The sequence below is a fragment of the Ptychodera flava genome, chromosome 6 (assembly GCF_041260155.1).
Source record: "Ptychodera flava strain L36383 chromosome 6, AS_Pfla_20210202, whole genome shotgun sequence".
Taxonomy (NCBI): Eukaryota; Metazoa; Hemichordata; class Enteropneusta; family Ptychoderidae; genus Ptychodera; species Ptychodera flava.
The window spans coordinates 33,754,307-33,766,304 of NC_091933.1; the positions used below are offsets into that span (position 1 = coordinate 33,754,307).

Genomic DNA, 11,998 nt, shown 5'->3' on the forward strand with positions numbered 1-11,998 from the left:
CAGACGTAAGAAATGTGCAATACGGTGTACAATACAAATGAACCAACAATGTCTTAGAAAGTGGAGAGACAGCTGTAGGAAAACCAACCGGTACTGAAATATTTAAACCAGGAGAAAATAGAACTCTACTGAAGTGAAAATTTCACCATCAAAATAAAAAACTAGTAAAAGTACAGGGTAAAATTCAATGTCAATATTCTAAAAAAGATGTAAAAGTCTCAAATAATAATGATCACCATCAAAATAAAAAATGGTAAAAATACAGGGTAAAATTCAATGTCAATACTTAAAAGATGTAAATGTGTTGAAAAACAAATGTGATAAAAAATGTGATAAAAATAAGGTATCACCCGTATGTAGTCAAACTGACAGGGAGGGTGAAAAATACCCGAAAGTCAATGATTGAATAAAAGTTACACTATAGCAGGAATGGGTGACTCTCTATTGAGTCCCTTTGGATACATGGTGTTAAGTAAAATATCCACTTTGTTTCAACAATGTCCCTAGAATTTTTACCATTGTGATCACTGTTATGAACCGTTTCCAAGATAATGACTTTCATATTCTTTACTGAATGGTTGGGAAGGTTAAAATGCTGACTTACAAATAGTGCTGGATTATTGAGATCATTGTTTTTACATTTTATCATGCTTCTGTGACCGGCCATTCTGTACCTTATTTTGTTTTTAGTTGGCCAATATACTGACATAAGCATATATCACAAATACACAATAAATGGCATTTTCAGTATTACAGTTGTATACTGTCCCTTTATTTTGAAAGTTTTACCGTTGCTATGACTTGTTATGCTGTCCGTGGTGACCATCTGTGAACACATTACTCTGCATCTAGTATCATTACATGGCCGTGAGCTCCGTTTATTCTGTTGTTGTTGTGTTGTTGTTGTTGTTGTTGTAATCTGTGTCTTACAATCAACTGGCCAAGATTGGCACAAACTCTGTCCGAAATGAGGGGAGGTGTAGGGGAAACCATAGACATTCTTTCAGAGAGCTGCAGGATTTTATGGTGTCTTTTGGCTAGTTGTCTGACGTCTGGTCGCATAGGATTGAAGTCGTTGACCCAAACCACTCTATCCATGGATTGCTTTTTATTGTAACGGAGAAAGGATGATCTTGGTTTTCTTACGAACTTCATCTATAATGGTTTGTATTTTGGTGGCCTGGTAACCAGATTTGATCAGTCTGTCCTTGAATTCACTGGCCCGTTGATCAAACCACATATCGAGTGAACATATTCATATATATATATATATATATATATATATATATATATATATATATATATATATATATATATATATATATATATATATATATATATATAATTTATATATTCCACCTTTTGTTTTACCTTTGTCACGCTGGGGCGTCACCCTGTTTTCGAAATTTGGAATGGGGGTCACCCTGTTTTCTAAAGTTTGAATGGCGGCATCCACTTTTTGACGTCGGCAAAAAATTATCCACCCCCCAGGCCGAATAAACTGACCCGTCCCTTATACAGATGTCGCACTGAGTTCGTTCAACTAAAAGCACTTAGCAAAGGCGTTCTGAAATCGATGCCAGCCACGTGGGCCACGTACATGGCAGTGCAATAGGCAATAGGAATTGACTCTTACATTTCCCGGGGCATCGGAAGCGGATTTTGACGCCAGGATCTCCCCTGTAAGGCGGATTTTTTTCAATTCACTATTTTCTATTTCGTATCTTCTCCTAGGTCCTGACATCGGGTGCATGGTTGTTTGGTAGGTCAGGTATTTCATCACAGTCACCCCCTCCTCTTTCGCACCTTTTAGTTGGTGTACCACTTTAGGGAGCGTTCAGTTGTTATGGAATGGCGGCCGGCAAATTTTTCTCGTGCCTCTGTCAAAATTAGTGACCTGCTTAAAAACTCTGATGACCCCTATAAAAGTATTGTCCAAAGATGACGACCCTCCCTGATCTTAGAGTTAATGAAGGTGACAATTTTCAACTATTATGAATGCCCTCACCACAGGGTACCTGCAGGCATTATTCGTCAAGAAGTTATGAATATGATCAATAAATATCAATTACTAATTTTTTTCATTACACAAGCCTTACCTGTGTCGGGGCTATCCATTACTTTACCCTCGCCATCTCTTCATAGTATTTCAAAGAAAACATACAGTCCATATCTGTTATGCTTATCGTCCTGGCCGAATAAACTCGTTATTTGATCAGGGCGATAAACCCCTCATTTGGCGATCGGCAGAATAAATTAATGAAGAGGATTAGGGAGGGCAATTAATAGATATGGACTGTTTTCTTTGAAATACTATACAGAGATAGCGAGGGTAAAGTATAATAGGTACGCACGCGCCACAGTAGACTTGGTTCAAGTCTGTGATTTGTGAATGTTTGAGGGGAGTGAACGCAATGATTTGTTCTGTTTTCATCTGAAACGCGTAAGTGGAGCGGACGTGATGAGTGGGGTGAACGCTATACGGGTGAGTTTCACCCGGACTCACAACCGGCAGAAACTAATTCACTACTGTGCTGACTCAATCGTTGTGAAAATTAACCTGGCCTGGGCTGCCAAGTTCCGAATAGGTTGGTACGAAATAGGAGAGACACATGAAAAATTATTACAAATGATTTTAATATTTTAAAAATTCACCGACTTGAACCAAGTCTAGCGACACAGTTAAGGCTTGTATAATGACAAGAAAGTTTAATATATGACATTTATTTATCATATTCATAACTTCTAGACGAGCAATGCCTGCAATACCCTGTGCTCTCACTGGTACGTTTATACACTAGTGCGATGTCAGTAAGACTGCATTGGTTTTTTGGGGCGGGAACTGGAGGAATCACGATTAAAATCTAAAATCGTTAAACTTTATAAACTTTATTTTCATCTGCAGAAATGGTCTTCTCTTATGTTGTATGTAACAAACTGAAGAGTACCTTTTGTTTCTAGATTTGCTTCCAGAAATGTATATTCTATTTTGGATTTATGTATCAGTCATGGCTGTTGTTGGCCCAAATACAAAGTTACAAAAAAAGAAAAAGAATCTTAAGTCGTTTAAACCCTCAATACCCTCATAAACATTTCAAACCCCTCTATTAAATCAAATGTCCCAACTATCATATGGCCCAACAATATTAAACTAAGAATTTTGTTTTACACCCTATGATGTTGAAATATTCAGTATTTAGCTTACCAACTCAGCCCGTGTTCATTTGTATCGTCGACAAATACATTTCACTCTGGACTAATTCAATCATCAACAATAGTATATACATATAGAAGCTTTATTATCAAATTATATTGTGTGTTTCAGCATGCTGTGCGGGGATAGCAAGATTCTGTAGTTGATTACTTTATTATAAATTTTGAAAAAGAAAATTATCAATACTTGCAGCTTCTGTTCTCTGTTACATGGTCTACTTGTTATTTTCTTTTCATAAAAATTCGATGGCCTTAGTACTATTTTAGATTTTTTCAATATGGAAGTCATGGAAATATATAAAATTATTCCAGAATTTGTTTGTTTTTATCATTATTATTTACGTCAGATATATTGGATGAAATAACAATGTTATTCATTTTAGCTCACGTGTTCACACAAGTGAGCTAACGTCGCAGAAATATGTCTGTCTGTCTGTCTGCCTGTCTGAAATCTGACATCTGATGATGAAACGGGTGAGATTGGAATGAAATCTGGAACATACATTCTGTTTGAGAATAGCAGATAATGGGTAGTTTTTGGGGTGCGGCTTGCATTTTTATGCAAGCCATTATTAATGACTTTAAAAAAAGGAATAAAATTGAGGATGGCTGTACAAAACTTGATGCAAATTGCTACATATGTTGATCACACTAGGATATATCAACGATGAAACATATTGAAGGATTCAGTGACATGAACGTTAACTGCTAATTTGGGTATTTGATAAACTTTCATGAATGACGTTGTGGGCCTATATTGTTTTTCTATGTCATATCCTGATTTAAAACAAATCCTGATTTTAAATAAAATAAATAAAAAAATAATATCTGGATTTACTTGATCAAAGTTGATGAAACTTGCTATGTGCATTTAAGATACTATCATATAACGTTATTGAAAGTCATTTAGCGGGATTTTTACTTCAGCTAATTACTAATTTGAATATTTACTGAGCACACGGGAGCATTTTCAGTTCATATTTGGTTTATTGAATTTCCAACCAAACTCTGTAATCTGAAAATGTAAAAAACTAGGGGACCAAAATACTTTTAGATCCCACCCCTATACCCAGTGCAAACCGTTAAAATCACACCTCAAATGTACCTCAAACTTTCAAAATCGTCAATACCATCCCTTGCCCAGGATATTATTTGTAATTGCAGCCTAACATCTGCAGAAAAATAGTATACACAATGTACTGTGTTTTGGAAGTTAACTGATTTAATACATATTCTGCAGGGTATATGGTATGGGCATCGAAGTTCCTGAGTGTTCTTGGTGTCGGTAGGTGCGCACTCGAGAAAAACATACACCGGACACCTCAAGCGCCTGTGGGTGGGCTGATGGTAAGGAAAAGTAAAACATGTTAAAATAGTTTTGCAAGGAACCAAGGATAAACCTGTAGTCATTTGGCGTGATCTTGACCAAAAATGGTAAATGTCGCATCACTCCCACGATTAAAGGTTGGGGGCGCTGTTTCGGGTTGTTGGAGCACATGACCATTTTCTCTGAAACCGAATATAACCAGCGAACCATATCACATACGTTCAGTTTCCTTCTGTGACATTATAGGCTTTTATCCAATAACGCTACTTACTAGTATTCTTTACATAATTTGATCTTTTTTATCTTAATTCTCTGGTCACCGTGACTGACGAGTCCAATATAGATGAATGTTTCCTGTATTAGGCCTAAACGGGACTTACCTTATCTTAAACCCTTCGGACTCAAATTTTTTTCGCAGTTTCAAAAATCACGTATGATTTTGTTGCCTTTTGATAGTGGGTAACACCAAAATAAAAAATAAATGAATGAATAAAGTTCCTGACCACTTACCCCAACACATGATTTTTATGTATGCCTATGATCGTGTGGGACAATGCACCTAAAGTCAGTGAATCAAACCTGTGAACAAACTTTGCTAGCCAAGGGTTTTTTCTCTGGCAGGGACTCTCCCTCGGAACAATGCTAAGGCCAAACTTTTTTTTTGTCTTTTAAAATAGAAAATGGCCAACATCCTTTTGGGGAATTCAAACACTGCCGCCATAAAGTAAAATGGTAGCCTCTGAGAAAGAAACCAGGAGAACATTTCAGAATATTTATTGAACATATTAATTGATCCATAACATGAATTCGCATGTAGATGTCATGTTTCTGCAACTTCCATTTTCACAATTCAATGTACATTAGTGCACATAAATGCATCCTGGGATTGAAACCCTGGAAATGTCCAAATTCACATTTTGAGTACGTGTTTTTTTCAAAGTTGACACAGCCTGCACTGCGCATTATTGACTAACAAGTCTATTGTTCACTTTGTGTATGTTACCTATAATACTGTTTCTCACTGTTTTCTTTTTCGAACAGTTTTCTATTCGGCGCTCTTTTTATTTTATTATTTTCATGATATTTTCTTTTTCAAAACTGTAAAAAAGGCGTGACGAGCATGTTTTCTCATGACGCGCGCGATTACGGCAAACAAAACACTTTTTGGCAAAAAGCATTTTACAGGAGACAAAGCGAGACGAATTTTACTACACAAAATGAAACACCTTTCTAGCCACTACATCCTCATCATTCAATCGTCCTTGCCAGGTAGTGAAGACGCAATCTCTCTCTCTCTCTCTCTCTCTCTCTCTCTCTCTCTCTCTCTCTCTCTCTCTCCAAACTACCGACTGCGTGTCCCCCGTGTTCAATGTGACCTTTCACCCGTTACCTAGTTCCTTACTTTTAGAATCTAGTTTCGACACAAGAATTATCTGACAATTTAAACCGAAATAGAGGTGTCGATTACTTTTGACAAGCTCTTTTCGTTCAATGAAAATATATAATATGCTCATATTTTAGTCAATCTTTTTCGAAATTCTCATATATTTAGACAATTGGGATTTTTCGAACGAGAGACTGTATACTACGACTCGGGTACGGTCCGTCGATCGCTCGTCTGGTCATTACTAGTGTAGTATACCGTAAACGCGAGTTCTAACTTCTATTTTGAAGGTGCCCACACCCACCTGTAGTTTAAGGATAAAAGGTGATCACGCGTGGTCGTGAGGGTAAAGTACGGGGTTACACGAACTTTGACATTTCCCAGGTGCTGCAAAATCTTTGGGCAAGGTAGGTTTTAGCAAGCAGGTAGGGATATGGGTTCTGGGTTTTTGTTCAGAATTGTTCTCTATCATTGACATATTTCACTGCCGTGTACGTGGAGGTTACACCTTCGTGACGATGTTTTAAGGCCACGGAGATGTCATCTGAAAAACACATGCGGTACGTACCTCACAATATCTCCCGCACCTTTATCCCAGCGCAGTGTCTGATGTCCACACCGCGCACATCTACCATTTATATACCAGGGACCTCTTTAGTCATGTTGGCGCAAACGGCTGTGCCCTGTGCCCGCACCACAGCCTTTGTTTGTTGGCTCGAGCAGTTTTCAGATATTAGACAGTGAGTGGTTACAGGTCGACGGACTGGGCTTTGCGTTTTTATGCACGTCACTAGAGCCAGAACAAATCAGTTTGCTACTTCCATTCAGTTACGAGTGGAGTGATACGTACCGGCCACCGCGTACTATGCATAGTACGCGGCGGCCGGTACGTATCACTCCACTCGTAACTTCAGTTTGCTACTTCCATTCAGCATCTTAATATGAACGCCCTTGCAGCAGCTCCATAGCCCAGAACTTTCCCCTGAGATTCTGTGTGATGGGGAAAGGATTTTGTGTGTTCCCCATCATCCAAAATCACCGGGGAAAGTTCTAGGCTTTGGAACTGCAGCAAGAACGTTATGATAGTTCTGAATCTCAATCTATCCATTCATCCATTCATTCATGCCCATAGATGATAATACGATCTGTGGTACGTCCATGACTGGACAATGTTTGTGAGTGGGACAATGTCCGGCAGTAGTGATGCAAAAGAGAAATTCTGTTTCATTAGCCTGCCGGACTTATAGTCCTGTTCATGGACATAGTCCAGCTAATGAATGCCTGTGGATACGCAATCTGGGCTCTGATGATTCCTGCAAAACATTATTGAACAGGCTTCGGTGCCAAATTTGTGATGTCTGTGTAAATGATGATTGTATCAAGATGAAGGCTGACATGATAATTGCATATTGTGTATCTGTACACCAGCTGGCATTGCAGGTCATAAGGTTGATGAGATATCAAACTTGTTGTGGGGCCAGTTTTCAACAGTCACAGTCACCAACAAGCCATAGCCTCGGAAACAAATATGTGTATCCATTCAGTTATAGCTGTGATATCACAGCGGTACTTGTGGCGTATATCGAACGCACTCAGGTCAAGGGTCACCGCCACAGTGTACAACTGCAATATCACAGCTACCATTCAGTGTGTCTCATCCTGTTTGGTCTTTAGTGATAGAAGTACAAGTGACAACCAATAGCAGTACAACTATGTCCTAAACGACAAGTGTATTGGACAATTATACCTGCATAGTGCCATGTACTGGGGCATAGATCTTGATATTTTGTAAAAAACCTGATATTATTGTTGATATGAGAGCTATTACAAGAACTGTATAATGAGGTACACTTATGTAATTAGGTGGACAGCAACCTATAGTAAGGCATTGCTGTATCCATCACATTGATTTTAGGCCGTCATATTTTTTCCAGATTCAGATTCAGACTCAGATGCGTTGTAATCAAGTCTGAAAATGAATAGGAGATGTTAGGATAAAGTTTAGGGTTTAGAGTGTGTGGCTACAGACCCACAGGAGAAACCCTTTGTAGTTCATATGCAAATGTTGGTTGAAAAGTCTTCATCGTCTTCACTCTGGTACCATTCAAGGTCATGGCTACAGGTAGAGTAGAATGAATAGTGAGTGTAGCTGCAGTGAGAGCGATGGGATAATTATCCAGTCTGTAGGTTAATACTTGGCCCATCTAGCATGGTGAGAAATAATTAAGTGGCCGTAATGGCAATTTATTGCTTATTAAAAGCATTCATAAAGTGTTTCTCTATGATATTTCAGCCATTTTCACTGTCTCTGAATGTTTTAATATTTTTTTTGATTGCAGCCTCCCTCCAGCCTTGATGAATGTAAGCGTAAACAAACCTGTGCTTGCAGGAATCGTAGTGGCAGTCATTGTCATCTATATCATTTGGAGCAGTTCCTACCCAAGCTCGGAAAGCAAGATGTCCACCGGAATCCCAGAAGAGCTCAAATACAAAGAGGACGGCACAGATGCCAAGATTGAGGTGAAGGACGAGAGAATAAACATCGAGGGCGCTACTGGAGAGGTGTTTTACAGGGTTGCTGTTGATGCAAGGCAGGCGCTCAAAATTCGTGGCAATGTGCTGCTACTTCACGGAATGAAGTTCTCATCAGAGGATTGGTTTAAACTGAAGACTATTCATCAGTTAGCAAAATTTGGTTACCGTGTTGTTGCCGTTGATTTGCCAGGTTAGTGATGCATGACTGTCAGCTTGCAAACTACATGTAGAAGTTTTTTGAAAAGATGACTTTTTGTGAGCTAATCCTAGTATTGTAAAAGACGTGTCATTGAACAGGTGATGTCATGCACAAATCTTCTCATGTAAGTCAAAGATTTTTGTAACATTATGAAAAGTGTGTCCATTTTTCATTCACCAAATCTACTGTCCTCCTTTCAAGTACTTCAATCAATCGAATAATCATACTTTGCTGTCCCATATCATTCATAGCAAATCAAACCCAATACGATCCACTCAAAGTGCCCATGTTAAAAAGGAGCCACAATCATATTTTTGCCAACATACTACATATCAGATTATGTATCAACATGCACCTGCTTCCCACTGTGTGTGCACAGTGACTGCATTTTATAGTTTATCAATAATATATTCCAAGTCATCTCACACAAGTTTTTCCGTTACCATTCTTTGACTATATGGCTTCGGTTTGGTCTTCTCTGAGTTTTGCTAGCTTTTCATCAAAGTTGAATTGCAGGGCATCGGGCAACTTCACCCATATCTATACTTGTAGCTGCTGTGTTTGGCCCGAGAACTTTATGCTGTAAATTGACTTTAATTTCCAATGAAACATTATATCAGTGAATGTGAAAAAAGCTGGAAGATTTAGCATATTGACGTAGAGATTATGCAGAGGTCACAAGGATGAATCATGACATCGGATGTAGGGTCATTATAAAGCCCCTTTAAGTGCAAGGTATCATGGTAGGATGAAATGGCATCATAAGCTGGTTCATTACGTATAGACAGGTATCTTTATTGTTGGGTTTAACCCTTTGAGTGCTGCAGTTGTTCCCACCAAAATTTTAGTGCAACATTTTTACCAATTTTTATGAATTTTTGTGTAATTTTTTGATAATTTTGGACCAAATGGACATATTCCAGGCATGGCTGCAGTTTGTTATCAAAATTTTGACAAAAATCTGAAAAAAAATTGACTGGAGTATATTTTCTAAAGGAGACAAAATTTGACGTTGGTGCTCAAAGGGTTATATCACCTTGTGTACCATATTGTGAGACATGAATGAGAAACATGTTCTGGGGATTCTCTAAACCCGAGTCAGGTAATGCGCTTCAAAGTCATCTCCGTATCTTGATTTTCAAACAGGTTTTAAGAACTCCAAGGATTCAACACTGACAGCGGCAAATGACGATTTCTTGCGAAACCTGATAAAAACACTGAAAGTGGAGCCTGCTGTGGTGGTGTCACCGTCGATGAGTGGAAGTTTCTCTCTGCCACTGCTAATGAAAGATCAAAGCCTTTTCCGTGGCTTTGTACCCGTGGCCCCGGTTGACTCGGACAAGTACACCAGAGCGGACTATGAAAAAATCAAGGTTGGTGTCAGAGGTTGTGTGTTGGGTATAATCAGAAAACAGTGCCATCACTACGGCTTCTGAGTGGACAGGAACTTCTTCTACATTTGAAAAAAAGGGGAAGCATACAAACTCATTGAGAACATCTCTTGTAGACCCTGATTCGATCAAGTAAGGCATTTTATGTGGAGTTTTGAATTCATCATATACAGTGTACCACATGCACATCACAAAATCTACAGTAAACATAAGTCTCAAACTTCGCAGAATGATACCGGATTTACCAAACCCAAAAATTTTTAATTGTAGATATAATGTAATGTCAGTGATGGCTACTTTTCTTCGTGACATTCGGTCTATCATATGTCACTTCAAAGTGGTGAGGTATTTTGCAACTTGCAACAAATTTTTTTGTTTTCTTACAATAACAGGTTCCAACCATGATTGTTTATGGTGAGCTGGATACAACCCTGGGTTCTCAGTCCCTGGAAAACCTTAAGAACATACCAAATAGCAAAGTGCACATGCTTCCAAAGGCCAAGCATCCGGCTTACTTAGATCAGCCAGACATGTGGCATGAGATTCTCTACTCATTTTTACAAGACTTAGAGCATCAGAAGACGAATTGAGTGAGCTGCTGGCTCTCCCCGTCTCTTTTTATACTCCACTTCTCTTCCAAGCAACTTTGACATTGAGGAATGGAATACCAGTGTTTCAATTTCATGTGGGCTACATGATTGTGTGATTTGTGCAGTTTCAAAGGCCACGTACCATCTGATGAATAATGAAGGGTGATTCATAAAGAACTGAACGTCCCGTAATGGCATTTCCCAGATTAGTGCACATGTTTAAGCACTTGCTGGTACCCACTGACTACAAAGCAATAATCTAACAAGCACATTTTGAAATATCGTGACCCACGATAGCTTTTGACACTCAACTGAATTTTGTTCCCCGTAGAAGAAGTTTCCTTCTATCAGATATCACGCCTCATCAAAATGCAATTCGCTGAATGTTTTCACAATTGCACTTGCAACTTTGATTATAGACATGCAAGCAATTTGGTCTAATCTGCATCAGGAAAAAGGTAGTCTGTTAAAATATAGAACAAGTATTATTTCAAGCCTCCTATAGATTCCAAACCCCCACTTTAAATTATAGGCAAAGGGCAGTCTCCTTTAGTTTAGCATTATGGGTGAAATGCTACTGAAGCGCAAGATTTTGGAAAGCGGATGCTAAATGAAAAGAAAAATCATAAATGGAAAATGATGAAAATAAGGAAATTATGGGAGAAATTGTCCTCATTCCTTCTGTCTGTCTCTGTCTCCATATTCAGTCTGCCTGCTTGTTATAATCCTCTGTCTCTATCTTTCTATATCTGTCTCTCTCTCTCTCTCTCTCTCTCTCTCTCTCTCTCTCTCTCTCTATATATATATATATATATATACACACACACACAAGCACACACACAAAAAAAAGCAGAACATTAAATAATGACACAAATTTATCTAAGGAAAATTTAGTTCTGTCTGCTGGATGATTGCAAGATGCCTGAAGTGATTATTTTGTACTTGACACAGTTTGTGTTATTCCACACACACACACACACACACACACACACACACACACACATACACACACACACACACATATGCATCAACAACCCCTTCAAGATCTATTCCATTTGTAGCATTGATCCAATTGATATGAGAGTACATATTGAAAGTTTTTATACAATTAACAACTCATCATATACAGCTAATGTCTTGTGAATGTGGAACTATAATCAGTACATCACCATTTTCAGTGCAATGCTGAATTGAATCTATCGATCAAACATAGCAGTCCTATTCCTGTTGATATTATACTCAGGCCAAAAAAAATTGATTTGTTTCTGGTCAGTGCCCGCATCACATCAAAGTGTGCACGTCAACTCTTTTATTTCTGCTTTTCATTTGCCCCTATGGAAAAAAGGGAAATATGTATCA

The 11,998-nt window shown here is 38.4% G+C and overlaps 1 protein-coding gene across 2 annotated transcripts; it reads left to right on the forward strand.

Moving 5' to 3' along the window:
- Positions 1–6,120: 6,120 nt before the first annotated feature.
- On the forward strand, positions 6,121–11,767 carry LOC139135565 (putative protein-lysine deacylase ABHD14B). Of its 2 annotated transcripts, none has more exons than XM_070703025.1 (4): positions 6,121–6,331; positions 8,264–8,649; positions 9,805–10,031; positions 10,442–11,767. In XM_070703025.1, the coding sequence occupies exons 2-4, from the start codon at positions 8,280–8,282 to the stop codon at positions 10,637–10,639; spliced, it is 795 nt and encodes a 264-aa protein (XP_070559126.1). In that variant the 5' UTR covers positions 6,121–6,331; positions 8,264–8,279; the 3' UTR covers positions 10,640–11,767. The 2 variants fall into 2 exon arrangements, with proteins under 2 accessions (XP_070559126.1, XP_070559125.1); XM_070703024.1 differs by having other exon boundaries at positions 6,130–6,484.
- Positions 11,768–11,998: the final 231 nt, after the last annotated feature.

Bases quoted from the DNA above. Each gene is read 5' to 3' on its own strand.
- LOC139135565 (XM_070703024.1), top strand. From the start codon at position 6,462: ATGTCATCTGAAAAACACATGCG. The intron at 6,485-8,263 runs GTACGTACCTCA...TTTTGATTGCAG, and splicing joins TCATCTGAAAAACACATGCG to CCTCCCTCCAGCCTTGATGA. The intron at 10,032-10,441 runs GTTGGTGTCAGA...TTACAATAACAG, and splicing joins CGGACTATGAAAAAATCAAG to GTTCCAACCATGATTGTTTA.